Source organism: Mus pahari, chromosome 19, assembly GCF_900095145.1.
Source record: "Mus pahari chromosome 19, PAHARI_EIJ_v1.1, whole genome shotgun sequence".
Taxonomy (NCBI): Eukaryota; Metazoa; Chordata; class Mammalia; order Rodentia; family Muridae; genus Mus; species Mus pahari.
In genome coordinates, this window is record NC_034608.1 from 14,800,054 (window position 1) to 14,817,621 (window position 17,568).

The 17,568-nt window shown below is 50.5% G+C and overlaps 2 protein-coding genes across 3 annotated transcripts in view; one reads left to right on the top strand and one right to left on the bottom strand.

Annotated features, from left to right (window-relative positions):
- On the bottom strand, positions 1 to 2,510 carry Ppm1n (protein phosphatase, Mg2+/Mn2+ dependent 1N (putative)). Its single transcript, XM_021219639.1, has 4 exons — positions 1,593 to 2,510; positions 393 to 510; positions 213 to 318; positions 1 to 136 (listed from the first exon to the last, which is right to left on the bottom strand). Exons 1-4 carry the CDS (start codon positions 2,508 to 2,510, stop codon positions 1 to 3), a joined length of 1,278 nt encoding a protein of 425 aa, XP_021075298.1.
- A 3,164-nt stretch (positions 2,511 to 5,674) lies between these two features.
- Rtn2 (reticulon 2) overlaps positions 5,675 to 17,568 on the top strand; it is a 12,873-nt gene continuing 979 nt past the window's right edge. The window contains exons 1-8 of one of the 2 annotated variants that reach the window (XM_021219140.1): positions 5,675 to 5,916; positions 9,177 to 9,221; positions 9,331 to 9,801; positions 9,895 to 10,155; positions 15,253 to 15,460; positions 15,779 to 15,917; positions 16,024 to 16,093; positions 16,588 to 16,634. In XM_021219140.1, the coding sequence (XP_021074799.1) occupies positions 5,883 to 5,916; positions 9,177 to 9,221; positions 9,331 to 9,801; positions 9,895 to 10,155; positions 15,253 to 15,460; positions 15,779 to 15,917; positions 16,024 to 16,093; positions 16,588 to 16,634 (1,275 nt within the window). In that variant the 5' untranslated portion in view covers positions 5,675 to 5,882. Of the gene's footprint in view, positions 5,917 to 9,176; positions 9,222 to 9,330; positions 9,802 to 9,894; positions 10,156 to 13,126; positions 13,197 to 15,252; positions 15,461 to 15,778; positions 15,918 to 16,023; positions 16,094 to 16,587; positions 16,635 to 17,568 lie in introns of those variants that run through there. The other variant, XM_029531880.1, reaches the window with a different exon arrangement.

Here is a 17,568-nt window from a genome sequence, read left to right on the forward strand (position 1 = left end):
CTAAGTTCCTCGCTCCGGAGCGCTGGAATTGCAGGGGTGAGGCAGGTGGGCAAAGGTGTAGGGTAGGTTCCTTACCTCTTGATATTCCCCTGGGGTCTGATGCAGCTTAGAGTAAGCTTCAGCAATGACAGTGGCCCTAGAGAGCAAAGGGACGCCTTCAAGAGACCTGGTCCTGTCGTCACCCTTCCCCATCCTACCTCACCCCTGCTCACTTGCTGTGTAGCCCTCCTCCAGGAGGCAAGCCCGGGATGTCCTCTGAGGCCAGGGTCCTGAAAACCGCGTTTAGGCATGGAGGTTTCTGAGCAGAGGCATACAGCTCTGAGGGGAAGGAGGAGGAGGTGAGCCGAGAGCCCACACTGGCTCCCCTCCCACTGGCCATTTGACCGGCTCACCAGCAACTTTGTGTCTCAGGGCTTCGTCTAAAGCCATCTCCTTGCTAATTGCCTCCTCGCAAGGCCTAGGCGCCCCAGGGAAGCAGACCACCATGCAGGTCATGTTATCCAGACTTCCCTGGATAAAGTGAAGAAAAAAAGACTCTGGTGGGCGGGGCAAACGCTCCGTCCTAGGATTCCACGCCTTTGAGGGCGTGGCTTGTCAGCAACCCTGCTGTTGGGAGTCTCAATCACTGACCAGACCAATCCGTCCCCATCTAATCCAAGCTCTCTCCCATCTGGACCCGTCTCTCTGAGGACCATGCCCTTTGCTGGGCCTAGCCACCATGCTGCATTAACAAAAACAGACACAACCCAGCAAGATGGCTCATGGGCAAAGTCGCTTGCCTGACACCAAGCTTGACAACCTGAGTTCCATCTCTGGAGCTCACTGATGTAAGGAGACAATTGATTACCATAAGACGTTCTCTGAGCAGCCGGGCGTGGTGGCGCACGCCTTTAATTCCAGCACTTGGGAGGCAGAGGCAGGTGGATTTCTGAGTTCGAGGTCAGAGGCAGGTGGATTTCTGAGTTCGAGGCCAGCCTGGTCTACAGAGTGAGTTCCAGGACAGCCAAGGCTATACAGAGAAAAACCCTGTCTCNAAAAAAAAAAAAAAAAAAAAACAGTTTCTACATGATGTTAAGAGCATTACTGAACAGGGTACTTCTAGGTTCCATCAATCCTACCAGCTGCTCACAGGTACTTCTGGGGACCATAAAATTTATAAGAAATATTAAAGGAGCTATTCCAATCTACAAAAAAAAAAAAAAAAAAAAAAAAGATGTTTTCTGAGCGACACATACATGATGTGGTAAACCACACACACACACACCACGAGCGCACGCATAATACATTAAAATATAATGCAATTTAAATAAAAGACACCCAAGTCTTTTTAAATTCTTCCTATTTTAGGACTTTTCCTGTTTCAGACACACTTCAGGAGTAGCCTGAAGTCCTAGCACGAATCCCATTCCTCGAGGCCGTGCCCCTTCTGTTAAATCCCTCCCACTTACCTATCTACCAGTTCTAGTCTCTGTCATGGTTCAAAGCATCCTTCTTGCTCTGCCCAAGAAGTGCCCACGTCACTCACACCCTCTAGCTCTGCCCCACCCTTTATCAATGAAACCCCTCCTTCCCAAATGCAGTGGCCCCAGGACCTTGCACAGACACGTGTCCAACAGCTGCGCACAGAGTAGCTCCAGGTCCAGGCCCAGACGCAGGCGCGACGTCACTAGCCTTGCCAGATCAGCACCAGACAGAGCGTCCCACACGCCATCAGAAGCCAGGAGAACGAACTCGTCCTCATCCTGGCGTGCCAGCGCAGCCACCTCGGGCTCAGCGGACACGAGCTGCAGCTCAGGAGGCCTCCCGGGTGCCTGCTTGTAGGCGAAGTCACCTAGGGCTCGCGACACGGCCAGGGAGCCCTCTACGCGCCGGCGACGAACAGTGCCACCGGCGTCGTGGATGCGCTCGCGTTCCCGAGGCCGGTGGGGACGGTGGTCCTCGGTGCAGAAGGCCACCGAGCCCGAGCGACTCAGCAGCGCGCGCGAGTCCCCGCAGTGTGCCAGGTAGAGGAATCGCGGGGACACGAGCAGAGCCACAGCCGTTGAGCCACCGGGGTCACCGCGGGGCCAGAGCGCGCTCAGCTGCGCATCTGCTTGGAGGAAGGCGCTACGAAGAGCTTGGCGCACGCCGTCCGGCTCCCGAGGCTCAGGACCTAATTCCCCCAGCACGTGACCTGGGAGGTGGCGAGCTCCGAAGCGCGCGGCCCGCGCTCCTCCATGGCCATCCAGGACGGCGAAAAAAGCCCATCCTGATGGCAGCCCTGGCAAAGCCAGCCGAGCGCAGTGCGCGTCCTCCATTCGTGCGCGCCAGCCCTGAACGGCGCTCGCCCCGAAGCGCAGGCCGGATACGGCCGCCGCACCCCCATGTAGCCTCTGCCAACACCGGGGAGCAGCCAGGAGACTCCCAGAGGCGCCAGGCACGCTGCACTCCTCCTCCACCTCTTGCTCCACCACCTGCTGAGCTCGAACGGCCCATCCGAGTCTCTCCAGCAGGCGGGCAAAGGCCGCCATCCTCCGGGCCAGGAGATCCGGAAGGTTCCCTCACTGTCCCCGCCTTCCCTAATCTCTTTTCTGTGATACTTTAAACCAAGTAAATCTCTATCCTATCCCTGACCCGGCCTGAAGTCCGGTCACTAATAGGTATATTCATGTTTGTTTTTTTTTCCTTCCCTCACACTTTCTGGGTCAGGCCCTAGTTGAGCTTGGCGAATAAAAGCAAGTTATTTGCAATCTTTTTTTTTTTACAGGTATAACACATTTAAAAGTTTCTTACACTCATTTAATGCATGTGGAGATCGGAGGGCAATTTGTGAGAGTCAGTTTTCCTATTTACCCTGTGTGTCCTGGGGCTTGAACTCAGGTCAGGTTTGGCAGCGATTGCCTTTACCCACTGAGCTCTATCATAGGCCACGCACACACTGTTTTACATGGATAATAGTAACGTCGTTGTTGTTGTTGTCAGTTTTTGAGGCATTGTCTCACTACGTAGCCTCGGTTGGCTAGGAAACCTCTACATAAACCAGGCTCTCAAACTCAGAGCTCTTCCTGTCCACCACAACTGGCTTTTCTTCTTGCAGGTTATTTTTATTTATTTATTTTTTAAAGATTTATTTATTTATTTATTATATGTAAGTACACTGTAGCTGTCTTCAGACACTCCAGAGGGAGTCAGATCTTGTTATGGATGGTTTGTGAGCCACCATGTGGTTGCTGGGATTTGAACTCCGGACCTTTGGAAGAGCAGTCGGGTGCTCTTACCCACTGAGCCATCTCACCAGCCCCCGCAGGTTATTTTTAGATTCATTTATTTTATGTGTATGGGTGTTCTGCCTTCATGTATATGCACCATATGTGTGCTTCGAGGTCAGAAAATGGTGTCATACCTCCTGGGACTTGCGTTGCAAAACAGTTGTGAGCTGCTACGTAGGTGCTGGGAGTTGAACCCAGGTTCTCTGTAAAAACAGGTGCTTTTAACTACCGAGCCAGCTCTCAACCCCCCACACCTGGCTTTTATGTGACCAATTTAGAAAAGAGGAAACTGAGTTACAGAAGACAAAAGCTATGTGGCAGAGACTTGAACTCTAGAACCCATGTCTTCGGCTAAAGGATCTCCTTCTGACCATAGATTGCCTAAACCAAAGCTCTACTATCTAGGTGGGCTAAGCGCCACCTCCCAAGCCCTTTTGTTTGGTTGTGGTTTGTTTGAGACAGATCCTCATGTAGCCCAGGCTGGACTCAAACACTATTGTAGCCAAGGGTGGCCTAGAACTCCTTGATCTTCCTGCTTCTGCCTTTTGGGTGCTTTCTAGTCAAAGGTGGCCTCCAAGCCAGACATGGTATTACAGTCCTGTAATCCCAGCACTTGGGAGGTGGAAGAAAGAGGATCAGGAGTTTGAAGCCATTTTAGGCCGCATAAGGCCCTGCCTTAAAATACAAAACAAAGCAACAACAAACAACAACAAAAGGCAACCTAACTATAATAACAATAGCTTAAAAACCAAAGCTGTTGGGCTGGTGAGATGGCTCAGTGGGTAAGAGCACCCGACTGCTCTTCCAAAGGTCCGGAGTTCAAATCCCAGCAACCACATGGTGGCTCATAACCATCCGTACCAAGATCTGACGCCCTCTTCTGGAGTGTCTGAAGACAGCTACAGTATACTTACATATAATAAATAAATAAATCTTAAAAAAAAAATAGTTGTTTAAAAAAAATAAAAAATAAAATTAAAAAAAAAAAAAAGCTACAAAGCTGTCCTATCTTCTGCTCATGGTCACTTTACCAACCTCACACACCTTTCACCCATCTATTACATCATTCTAAGCTGTTGCCTCAACCCCACCCATGTCTAAGCTCCTCTCTGAGCCTTAAAAGTTTTGAGTGCTTTGGCAAGGAGGCTCAATGGAGTAAAAGCCCTTTGCCTGATGACCTGAATTCGATCCCCCAACCCACATGGTAGAAAGAGGGAGTTCTGGGACCTGGTGCTAGCCACAACTGTCCAGATGAGGTGTTAACAATATTGCAGAGTCAGGATAGAATAGGAGTTTTGTCTAACTTGTTTATAGGCATCCCTCTGGGGTCTAGAAAAGTACCTGTCTTACCACACATGCTCAGTAGATGATTACTGAAAGGATGAATGAATGAACGGAAATTTCCCAAAGCTCCTGCTCTGAAGACTGAAAGTAAGCTTTCTGGGTATGTACGTGTGACTGGAGCAGAGTGACCTGCTTACATGCTCCACAGGATACACACACACACACACACACACACACACACAAATAATTGTAAAACTAAGTGTTAGGGCTGGAGAGATGGTTCTGAGTTCAATTCCCAGAAACCACATGGTGGCTCACAACCATCTACAAGGAGGGATCTGGCGCCCTCTTCTGGCACGCAGGCATATATACAGGCAGGACACTGTACATAATAAATAAATAAATAAATAAATAAATAAATAAATAAATAAATAAATAAATCTTTAAAGAAAATAAGTTGGGGGGGGGCTGGATAGACGGCTCAGTGGTTAAGAGCACTGACTGCTCTTCCAGAGGTCTAGAGTTCAATTCCCAGCAACCACATGGTGGCTCACAACCATCTATGACGGGATCTGATGCCCTCTTCTGGTGTGTCTGAAGACAGCTACAGTGTACTCACGTACATAAATTAAATAAATAAATAAACCTTTTAAAAAAGAAAACAGGTTTCGTTTGTTTGTTTGTTTGTTTGTTTGTTTTGAGACAGGGTTTCTGGCTGTCCTGGAACTCGCTCCGTAGACCAGGCTGGCCTTGAACTCACAGAGATCTGTCTGCCTCTGCCTCCCAAGCGCCGGTTAAGGAGTACACCACCACAGCCTGGCAGAAAATAAGTTTTAAGTTTTACTACTTTTCCCACCCCCTTTTCCACGCCATCTCCAAGTCTAGCCTGAGACTCTACCCCAGAACATCATATCCCACCCTCTCTCGGTGCCATCCCTAAAACTGCCCCAACACCCTTACATCTATCTGAGTGTGCATCTTCTGGGCACTCTCTCCAGCTCGGCACTCCGCTCAAGCCCCGCCCCACTCCCAAAGGCCGGGCTCTCCGAAACCCAGACCCCTCCCATTAAAACGGAGGTCCCTCCCTCCATGCCCTCAAGCCCCGCCTTCAATTCTAGGCCCCGCCCCGGGCTAAGCGCTGCAGTGCCTGCTCCTCCGCGGCCCCGCCCTCCCCCGCCGAGTGGAGCAGAGGGCGGCGGCGGTGGCGGCAGAGGCGGCGGCGGCTGCTAGAGCAGCCCGGGAGGATGGCGGCGGCGTCGTGGACGCGGCGGAGATGAGCGCCCGTGGCCCCAGGCCCAGGGCGGCGCGGCCGGAGTGGGCGGGGGTCCCGATGCAGGCCCGAGGGGGGCCATGGGGCAGGTCCTGCCGGTCTTCGCCCATTGCAGTGAGTATGGAGAGGCTCCGGCCTGGTGTGGGGCACAGAAAACCGCGTGGGGTCCTCCTAGGGTCTCCATCTTCCGCGCGCGGGCTCGAGGGAGAGCCGGGAAGCCGGGAAGGAGACAAAGGAATCCTTCCCCTCCCCCCGCGCTTTGGAGGCAACTGGGGCATCCTGACCTGGAGGACCTGGTGCAATGAGGTGGAGGTGGGGGGTCATCGAGATCGCGTGTTGGGGGTGCGCGCTGGGCGCTGGGTTGGGTCGCCCCGCCCAGTGTGAGAAGGAGCAAGCTGGTGGGGAGCTGTCCCCGGCCCTGGTGCTGGCCTCAGCTGACGGGTTGACTCAGGATGGAATAGAAGGATCCAACTCCCCTCAGCACCCATTTTTGCATCTTACCCTTATGATCTCCCCAAAAGGCACTCCCAATATCACCCTGGGTGTCCGACCCCTGTCCTAAGGAAACAGTCATCCCTGGGTTCGTTCCAAGTCTACTGAGTCTTTAGCGGGCTTTTCCACTCAGTAGTAACCCTGCAGAAGAACACACTCCTCTTCAGGCCTCTGGTTGCCCAGGTGAGGAAATGAGACGGGGGTGCGGGGTAGGTTTCGAAGGATGTCGAGGCTCTCTTGTGTGAAGAGCCCCTAAGCTAGCTCAAGGGGTTGGCTTCCTGGTTCCAAGCCCCTTGTGTCATCCTGCTCCACTCTGAGACATCGGCTCTGGCAGTCGGTGTTTACCCGTGCGTCCCACACAGGGTAGTTCTGACAGCTGGGGATGCCGACGCTAGCAGATCTAGCCACTTGCACGTCTTGGGTATCCAGATGCCCAAGTTCTGAGAATGTGCCACTTGGACATTTTTAGTTTCATTCCCCTCCTCCCAGCGCCCTCGTCTTCAGCTGAAATCACCAGGGGGAGACCTTGCAGGTCTGTCCCCAGCCAGCCCCACCTCTCTCCTCCTCATCTATAATCTGCCCCCTTCCTCCACTCTCAACTTCACACCCCTCTGTTCCCGCCCTAATCACAGTGCCTACCTCAGAAACTTTGCACGGACCTTCCCCTCTGTCTGGAAGGCAGAACCCGAGGCATCTGAGGTCTGATGCCATCAGAAAAGCCTTGGGGACTATTCTGTGTCAAGAGGAACTCCATCTCCCTTACCTTGTTTGACTTGATGTTTTATGGACTCTTCCACAGAGTATAAATTTATGAAGTCAGGAGTTGTGTCTAATTTGCTCATAATGTAATCCCTCTGGGACCTAGAACAGTGCCTGCCACATAACCTGTGCTCAGTGAATGAATGAATGAATGAATGAATGAACTGAAACTTCCCAAGGCTCCTACTTGAAAGACATCGAGATAAAGCTTCCTGTAATCCAGGTTGGCTGGGATTGTGTGTACTGTATATGTAGCAATCTGGAGTTAACCTTGACATTCCGATCCTCCTGCCTCCACCGATCACTCATGTTGGGTCTACAAGCGTGCACCAACACACCCTGTTCATTTCATGCTCGGGGTCAAACCTGCGGCTTTGTGTATTGTGAGAACCACTTCCTTAGACCTGATTCAGAACTTCTAAGTCTCCTTTGCTTCTGTATTCCTCCCACCCTCCTCTTCCTCTTCTGTTTCTTTAATTAATTAATTAATTGTATTTACCTTTAAGAGTAATTTATTTTATGTATATAAGAACTCTGCGTGTATACCTGCCTGACAGACGTGGGCACCAGATCTCATTACAGATGGTTGTGAGCCACCGTGTGGGTGCTGGGAAATGGAACTCAGGACCTCTGGAAGGGCAACAAGTGCTCTTAGCCGCTGAGCCATCTCTCAATTTTTATTTTATACGTGTATGATGTTTTGCCTTCATATATGTCTGTGCCCCACATGCATGCAGTGCCCACCGAGACCAGAAGAGGGCAACTGACCCCTAACAGTGGTTCCCAACCTTCCTAATGCTGCAATCCTTTCATATAGTTCTTCATGTTGTGGTGACCCGCAACTGTAAATTATCTTCGTCGCGACATTGTAATCGTAACTTTGCTACTGTTATGAATTATAATGTAAATATCTAATATCCAGCTAGCCCTGGCGACCACCCCTTTGAAAGGGTCGTTAGAGCCCAGGCGTGGTGGCGCACGCCTTTAATCCCAGCAGTCGGGAGGCAGAGGCAGGCAGATTTCTGAGTTCGAGGCCAGCCTGGGCTACAAAGTGAGTTCCAGGACAGCCAGGGCTATACAGAGAAACCCTGTCTCAAAAAAACAAAAAAACAAAAAAACAACAAAAAAAGGAAAGGATCGTTAGACCTCCTCCAAAGAGGTGGAAACTCAGAGGTTGAGAACTGCTGCCTTGAAACTAGAGCTACAGATGGTTGAGCCACCCTGTAGGTGCTAGGAATCAAACCTGGGTTCTCTGCAAGAGCAACAGGTGCTTTCACTGAAAACCGTCTCTCCAGCTTCTCTCTTCCTTTCCCCCTCCTCCACTCCCTTCTCCCCTTTCCCCTCTCATCTGTGTTTGTATGGACTGACTGCCTCCAGAGCTCCCTGCAAGCTTGTTAAGTGTTCCACTTCCAAGCATCCCAGCCCTCTTTTTGCTTTTTATTTTGAAACAATCCTGCTATTGCCCAAGCAGGCCTTGAACTTGTGGTCCTCCTATTTCAATCTCCAGTAGTTGGGAGTGCAGGTCTGTACCATCAGACCTGCGGCTCTGAGCTTCTGGTATCAATGTCCTTACTGTTTTACACTCTATACAGAAAGCAAAATGCCCTACCATTCAAATAGCTTAAGATTTCTTAAAATTCCAACTATCCAGGCCTCCAGCACTGGTGCATTTCCATCATTAAAAAAAAAAAATTTTAGGCTACACAGAGAAACCCTGTCTCGAAAAAAAAACCAAAAAAAAAAAAAAAAAATTTTAGGCGGGGCACTGGTGGCACATCCCTTTAATCTCAGCTTTGAGAGGCAGAGGCAGGTGGAGTTCAAGGCCAACCTGGTCTACAGAGTAAGTTCTAGAATAGCCAAGGCTCCTAGACAAAGAAATCCTGTCTCAAACCCCGCCCTCCAACCACGAAGAGAATTTTTTGTGTGCTTGTGTGTGTGTGCGTGAGCCTGCGTGCATGCTGCATGGGCCCTGGGTCCTGTGTGTCAGAGGTCAACTTTAGAGAGTCAGGTAGACAGGATTGTCAACATACACTTGTACCTGCTGAGTCTCGACAGCTCTTGTCTGTGACTTAAAATCATCTAAACCTCTAGATTATAGAATCCTCATTTCTTTCCCGTTGCAGAAGAAGCTCCGTCTACAGCCTCTTCTACCCCCGATTCCACAGAAGGTAAGTGGGGTGGTGGTGGTGGTGGTGGTGGTGGTGTGTGTGTGTGTGTGTGTGTGTGTGACCATGACTGGATGGTCTGGAGAGGCTGAGAACCCTTCTTCCACTGCAGGAGGGAATGAAGACTCAGATTTTCGGGAGCTGCACACAGCCCGGGAATTCTCAGAGGACGAGGAGGAGGAGACCACGTCGCAGGACTGGGGCACCCCCAGGGAGCTGACCTTTTCCTACATTGCCTTCGACGGCGTGGTGGGCTCTGGGGGTCGTAGGGACTCAGTCGTTCGTCGTCCTCGGCCCCAGGGACGTTCAGTCTCAGAACCACGGGACCCACCTCCACAGCCCGGCCTGGGTGACAGCTTGGAAAGCATCCCTAGCCTGAGCCAGTCCCCAGAGCCGGGGCGCCACAGTGACGCTGACACCGTACCTCCAGCTGAGCGCCCGCTGGAGGAACTGAGGCTGCGGCTGGACCAGCTTGGCTGGGTTGTCCGAAGTGCGGGATCTGGGGAGGATTCGGCCACCAGCAGCTCCACCCCGCTGGAAAATGAGGAGCCTGATGGACTGGAGGCCAGCGAGGCTGGAGAAGGTGAGATCTCAGAGGTGTGTGGAGGGTGTGTGGCTAACCAGGATACATCCAAGAAGAAAGCAAGCTCACGGCTTTCTCTCTCTATGACACCAGAGACGAATCTGGAACTCCGACTTGCTCAGTCTCTACATTTGCAACTTGAGGTCCTGACTCCTCAACTTAGCCCTAGCTCCGGGACCCCCCAGGCTCATACTGCATCCCCACAAAGATCTCAAGATTCCAGAACCGGTCCTGATGAGCCTCTGCTGAATGAGGTAGAAGAGCATTGGCGGCTGCTGGAGCAGGAGCCAATCACGGCCCAGTGCCTCGATAGCACAGACCAATCAGAATTCACGTTGGAACCGCTCCTTCTAGGTAAGCAGTTTGTGAGCAAAGGACTTGGCTACGGAGGACCATGTACAGCTATGACAGAGGTGAAGAGATTTACACTTAAATGTGATGGGACCAGCTTGGCACAGGACCCAAGAACAGTGGAGAAGGGAGTCCCCCCAAATTCCCTTTACCTGAGTGTGTGGTTTGAGGGGTCTCTCCAACACACATTCACACTGGAACTATCTCTAGGATCTCCTGCACTCAAGGCACAAGCTCTACCGTGTGTGTGTGTGTGTGTGTGTGTGTGTGTGTGTGTGTGTGTGTGTGTGTGTATCTCCCATTCGGCTTTTATTTTGAAATAAGCCCAGGCTACCCTTGAACTCCATCCACCTGCCTCAGCTTCCGTTGGAATTATAGACCTGCAGCCCCCAGAGCCTGCTTCCATTGTCTCTGTATAGTTTCCTACCCACCCACAAGATCAGGGCTCCTGGTGGATACCAGGATTGGGTGCTGTCAAAAAAAATGAATCCTCCCTTTCTCATTCGGAGTGGTCCATCTAGAAGCTGAATATGACCCTGGGACTTAGAAATGCTTTAAATTATGAGGCCTGGAATGGTGGCATGCACCTTTATTGTCAGTATTTGGGAGGCAGAAGCAGGCGAATATTAGTGAGTGTGAGGCCAAGCTAGTCTACACAGTAAGCTCAACTCTAGCTTAGGGTATATAGTGAGACCCTGTCTCAAAAATTTTTAAATGAATTTATTGTGTAGGTGTGTGTGTGTGTGTGTGTGTGTGTGTGTGTGTGTGTGTGCGTATAAATACATGCACTTGCAAATCATATCAAGCCCATGGATTTTAATCTTTCTAATTAACTTTTTAAATATTCAGATATTTAATCTTTATTTTATTTTAGGTATATAAATGTTTTGCCTGCCTGTATGTCTGTGCACCATGTGCACACTTGGTGCCTGTGGAGGTCAGAGGAGGGGCTCACATCCCCTGTAACTGCAGTTGGGATGGCTGTGACCTATGGTGTGGTTTCTCTGTGTAGCCCTGGCTGTCCTGGAATTCTCTCTGTAGACTAGGCTGGCTTTGAACTCAGACGTCCACCTGCCTCTGCCTGTGGAGTGCTGGGACTAAAGGCATGGGCAGGTATCAATACCACCGGGCTTGAACCCAGGTCTGCAAGAGCACTGAGCCATCTCTCTAGCCTCTCAAAGGACTTTTGAGAGTCCATCCTCACCTTGTAAAGGTAGAGTCTCTCTTTTGCAAGGGTTGGGGAGGGGTGTGTTGATACAGGGTCTCACTACGTTGCTCTGGCTGCCCTGGATCTCTCTCTGTAGACCAGGCTGGTCCCAAACTTCACAGAGACCCATAGGAGAGTCTCTCTTCTTTCTGTTGATACATTGCCTACTCCGGGCCATTCTCCTTTCTGGTTCAGCCTCTCATCTCTTCGCAGTTGTTGGGATTACAGATACTGACCGAGTGGGTTCTGGGGATTTGCACTACAAATATTTTTATGCAGTGACCCCGCCCCCGCCCCCACCCCCCAGACCTCTACAAAAACCTTACTCTTTGAGCTAAAGATTCCCTCTTGAAAGCACTTCATCTTCTCACAGAGGGCAGGATTGCTGCACCCAACTGCAGCTCTAGGGATCCGACGCCCTCTTCTGGCCGCCCTTGTCACCTGCACTCATGTGGGCATACTCACAAGGAGAGCCATAAAATAGAAAATGAGTTTCCTCTTGCCAAGTGTGGTGGTGCACATCTGTAGTCCCATCGCTAGGAGAGCAGAGACAGGCAGATCAGAATGTCAACTTCAGACCTAGGACTTTCATCCTAACACTTGGGTAGACTGAGATAGGAGGATTGGTAGTTTAAGGCCAGCCTGGGCAACATGAGAAAGCCTGTGGGCTTTGTTAACTGTTACTTAGTTAATTTCATGACAGGGTTTCTTTGTGTAGACCAGGCTGGCCTCAAACTCCCAGATATCTGCTTGTCTCTGCCTCCCAAGTACTGGAATCAAAGGTATATGCCACCATTGGACAAGCTTGCTTGTGTTTTAAAAAAACAAACAAACAAACCAAAACACAAAACACAAAACACAACCCAAAACATTTTCTCAGGCCAGGTGTCATTTCTGAGTTTGAGGCAAGCCTAAGTCTACATAGTGAGTTCCAGGACAGTCAGGACTGTGTGGGAAACTCTTGTCTCAAAACAGTAAATAAATAAATAAATAAATAAATACTTTTTGAACCTTTTTAAAATTTTTATTTACTAATACTTTTTTCTTTTTTTGTTTTGTTTTGTTTTTTTGTTTTTTTTTTTTTTTCGAGAAAAACGTGCGCCACCACACCCAGCAAGATTTTTTTTTTTTAAGATTTATTTATTTATTATATGTAAGTACACTGTAGCTGTCTTCAGACACTCCAGAAGAGGGCGTCAGATCTTGGTACGGATGGTTATGAACCACCATGTGGTTGCTGGGATTTGAACTCAGGACCTTCAGAAGAACAGTTGGGTGCTCTTACTGGTTGAGCCTTCTCACCAGTTCAAGATTTTTTCTTTTTAAGGATAAAAAAGCAAAGCAAACAAGCAAACAAAACCTTTACTCCAGCCAGGCATGTTGAAAAAAATGCACACGTTTAATTTCAGTACTCTGTAGGAAGAGACAGGTGGGTTTGTGTGTGTGTGTGTGTGTGTGTGTGTGTGTGTGTGTGTGTTTGTGTGTGTGTGAGAGAGAGAGGGAGTTCCAGCACCTCACAGCAAGACCTTATTTCAAAAACAAAACAAAACATTCTACTTTTCCCTAACTGTATCCTTTAGTCATTTGTAAATAGCCTTGGCCTTCGTTTTAAAAGCCTGGGCCTCCAGGAACCGCAAACACCTGGTTAAAGACAGCCCCTTGTCTATTTACTACGTCCCAATTTGGGAATTGTCCCCACCTCTCTGGCCAGCCATTGGTTGGGTTGCAACGGGGCCCTTCCCCTCTGCTCTTTCCCTCGGGTCCCTCTCAAGTGGGCAAAATCCCCAGGAGCCGGGCGTCCGCAACCGCTCTCTTGGAGCCGAGATGGGGAGTAAAGGTGGGCTTGTTGGACGGCTTGGAGCTGGGGGCTGGGAAAAGAGCAAAGGGGTTCAGATTAGTTCTTTCCTCCCAGCGATCAGGGGCATGGTTTCCTCCTGGGTGTTCGGACCTGTCAGAGAGGCATGTTGGAGCTGGGGCGGTCTATCAGGGGGCGTCTCGGGAGGAGGTTGAGGGGACATGGGGGTCCCCTGTTCAAGCCAGAGTTTTAGTGTCCGGGAGCAGAGAGGCTCCCATCCCCCAGCCTCATGTCCTGGCTTCGGAGCTGTCATTCAGGGCTGGATGTGCCAGCACAGCTGCGGGAGGCCCCCTCCCCCTCGCGTGCCTAAACTTAGCCCCGCCTCAGGCGACCCGGCCCCTCCCCCACCCGCTGGTATCCGTCTGGGGAGACAGACTAGGAGGGCCCCCGCGTTCGGAAAGGGGGACTGCTCTTCAGTGTTGTCTGGGAGAATGTGTACAACGAGTACAGAAGCGAGGGTACAGCCTAGTGTCTGGCCAGTTGAATGGGCTGTCTTGACAGCCGTAGGAAAGGATACTGAAATCAAAGTTTGGGATGCCAATGGGTGTGGCTTCTTGGGAGGGCTGTAGGGTTTAAGATGAACCTCATGGGCTGGAGGGACCCCACCAGGAGCTCAGGCCCAGCAGGGGAACTGGCAGGGCTCAGTAGTTTGTTTAGGAATCAGACTATCAGGACTTCAGCCATACACCTAGGATTTTTGTTTGTTTGTTTGTTTGTTTTGTTTTGTTTTTTTGAGACAGGGTTTCTCTGTGTAGCCCTGGCTGTCCTGGAACTCACTTGGTAGACCAGGCTGGCCTCGAACTCAGAAATCCGCCTGCCTCTACCTCCGAGTGCTGGGATTAAAGGCGTGCCCCACCACGCCCAGCTACACCTAGAATTTTTAAAAGGCATTGGTAACTAGGCATGGTGGCACGTCCCTGTCATCATCCCAGCACTTGGGAGGCAGAGGCAGGAGGATGGCCGTAAGTACCAGGCCAGCCAAGGCTACCAAGACCCTGACATAGAAAAGGAACGATACCAACGAACAAAAATTGTTAGTTTTCCTTGTGATCGATCTGACAAAATTTACCCTGTTAAACAATAGGAAATAGGCTCGCCCAAGTGATGATATTCCAACTTGGGAGTGTATTTCGGGGTATGCAGAAGTGAGATATTCACAGAAGAGGGGGTACAAAACAATGAGTGACTCCCTACATTGAGTTCAGAGCTGAATAAAATGAAGAATGTTGCAGCCACAATAGCCACAATATGGACCTTTAACCCCAGACTACATAGTGAGACCATGTCTCCAATAAATAAGCCTTGTCAGGCATTTAGCTCATAATACAATAATAATATATAATATAATAATATATAATAAAAGATTATAGACAGACAGACAGATAGATGGGTGGGTGGGTGGATAAGTGGGTGGTGGATGGATGGATGGCTAGATGGATGGGTGGGTAGATGGACAGACTGACAGACAGATACAACTAGTCAGGGATATAACTCATGATAGATAGATAGATAGACAGACAGACAGATAGATGGGTGGGTGGGTGGATAAGTGGGTGGTGGATGGATGGATGGCTAGATGGATGGGTGGGTAGATGGACAGACTGACAGACAGATACAACTAGTCAGGGATATAACTCATGATAGATAGATAGATAGACAGACAGACAGATAGATAATACACACACATACATACATACATAATACATACATACGCACATACATACACACACAGACAGACAGACAAGACTGGTCAGGGAAGTAGCTCGATTGGTAGAGGTTTCACCTAGCATGCATGAAGCCCTAAGTTTGATCCACAGCACCTCAGCACTAAGGGGGAGAGGCAGGAGCATTTGCCTTGAGTTTGAAGCTGGTCAAACTTAACTCAGTCTAAGAAAAAGAAAGGATGAAATAGAATAATCAGGAGTTCGAGACCAGCCAGGGTTGAAGTCAGCCTTGTGAGACCTTGTCTCTAAAAAAACAAACAGAAAGGGAGTGAGCTTGGTCAGGTTGGGTCCCAGCAATGTCTTCTTTTCCACAGTGGCAGACCTGCTGTACTGGAAGGACACCAGGACGTCGGGAGCCGTCTTCACGGGCCTCATGGCCTCTCTCCTCTGCCTCCTGCACTTTAGCATCGTGTCCGTGGCTGCGCACCTGGCCCTGTTGGGTCTCTGCGCCACCATCTCTCTCAGGGTTTACCGCAAAGTGCTGCAGGCCGTGCACCGGGGCGACGGCACCAACCCTTTCCAGTGAGAATGCCTGGCCCTGCCCAGCCCCACCGACACACTGTCCATTGTGACCCTTGACCTCAGCTCACGCACTGCCCTCTCTCATCCATTTTCATTCTGACCGTGAACCCGGCTCCCCTGTAAACCCTGACCTCTCCCTTTATCCTTGATAATCCTTGATTCCCTTTCCTAATCTTAAACTCGACCTCAGCCCTCTCTACAAAAATCTTCAGCCCTAACTCTGGTCTTCCACCAAACGTCCGGTTCTTAGAAAGCCACTTGCCCAAGTTTGAGCCCCGCCCACACAGAGAACCACACCACACCCCTTTATCCCATCAGAGCCTACCTGGACATGGACCTGACCCTGACTCGGGAGCAGACGGAACGTTTGTCCCAGCAGATCGCCTCCCACGTGGTCTCCACAGCCACACAGCTACGGCATTTCTTCCTAGTAGAAGACCTGGTGGATTCTCTCAAGGTACCCCCGAAACCGCTCCGGGACTCTCAACTCTCCCCTCTGCGCCCGTGGTGGGGGTGGGGCAACAGCCTGTCTGTCTTTCTGACCTTGAGCCTTACCCCTACAGCTGGCTCTTCTCTTCTACATCTTGACCTTTGTGGGAGCCATCTTCAACGGCTTGACTCTTGTCATCCTAGGTAAGCTGGGAAGGCTGAGGCCACGGGGGTGGGGTGGGGTGGTGTGTGGGAGTGAAGGGTGAATGGAAGGTTCGGAGGGGTGAGGGGGCTGGGGGGTGGAATATGGCTCCACATGGAGGGTAAAGAGAATCTCTTGTGCGCTGTGTGGAAGCATCACCTGTCAATCAAAAGCTGTTGGGCTTAGGGAGGAGATAGGGGGCGGAGCTCCTGCAGGAAGAGAGGAATAGAGTCAGGGTTTGCCTCATGAAACTGAGAACGGGTAACCAGCCATGTGGCATTCATAGACTAGGATAAACGGGTTAAATGAGATGGGGATAAACGTCAGGGAACAAGCTCAAGCTAGCCTAAGCATTCATTCATAAAATATTAAGTCTCAGAGTCATTATTTTGGGAATTTGGGCCGGGGTGGAAAAACCCTCAATGGAGCTGTCCCTCTGCCAGGAGAACCTGTCCCCACGCCCACCCCCCATCTCTCTATCTCTCTGCATCTGTAGGAGTGGTTGCTTTGTTCACTGTCCCCCTTCTGTACCGACAACATCAGGTGAGTACGGCAAGCTCTCTGTTGCCAGCATGGAAGCCAAAAATGGGTGGTGTGGCTGCCTCCCCTTCTATAGCCAGGGTCCCACAGACATCATGTCTCAGGCAGAGTCAGGAGCTCTGGAAACACTCAGCACTCGGAGAGTGGGGCAGGAAGATAGTATGAGTTCCAGACCAGCTGCATAGACTCCACCAGTGAGGGACTGACTGGCTCATGGCTCAAGGAAGGGAGGTAAAACATTTCTCATGTAAAAGCCTGTGGAAGGCCACAAGTTCAATGTGAGTAATCCACCAAAAAAGTAAGGTGGATTAAAATTCCTATGAAACTACTATTAATACATCACTCCCAACTCAGAGCACGGCCCAAGCTGCTGGCCCTCAATTCTGAGATATGTGGGTGTAGCATCAACAATCTGAGGACCCAGGAGGCTGAAGCAGGAGGATCATTGCATGTTCAAGGCCAGTTAGGGCTATGTAGGAAAGCCCTGTCTGAAAAACTAAAAACCAGGCTGAGGTTGCAGCTAAGTTCACAGAGACCTTACCTAGCATGCACGAAGGCCCAGGTTTAATCTCTTAGCAGTGAATAGAACAGGATGTGGTGGTGCACACATGTAACGCCAGCATCTGAGAACTAGAACAGAATGTTCCAGCTTCAGCTACATTGCATGCTTGAGGCCACCTCAGGCTACATGAGACCCTGTTTCAAAACAACTAAGGCAGAAAGGCCAGTTATGCTGGGCGGTGGTGGCGCACGCCTTTAATCCCAGCACTTGGGAGGCAGAGGCAGGCGGATTGCTGAGTTCCAGGCCAGCCTGGTCTACAGAGTGAGTTCCAGGACAGCCAGGGCTACACAGAGAAACCCTGTCTCAAAAAACCGAAAAAGAAAAAGAAAAAGAAAAAGAAAAAGAGAGAGAGAGAGAGAGAGAGAGAGAGAGAGA

Coding starts and splice junctions, on each gene's coding strand:
- Ppm1n (XM_021219639.1), bottom strand. CDS start 2,510: ATGGCGGCCTTTGCCCGCCTGCTGGAGAGACTCGGATGGGCCGTTCGA. Junction 319..392: donor CCTGAGACACAAAGTTGCTG/GTGAGCCGGTCA, acceptor CCTTCCCCTCAG/AGCTGTATGCCTCTGCTCAG. Junction 137..212: donor GGAGGAGGGCTACACAGCAA/GTGAGCAGGGGT, acceptor TTTGCTCTCTAG/GGCCACTGTCATTGCTGAAG.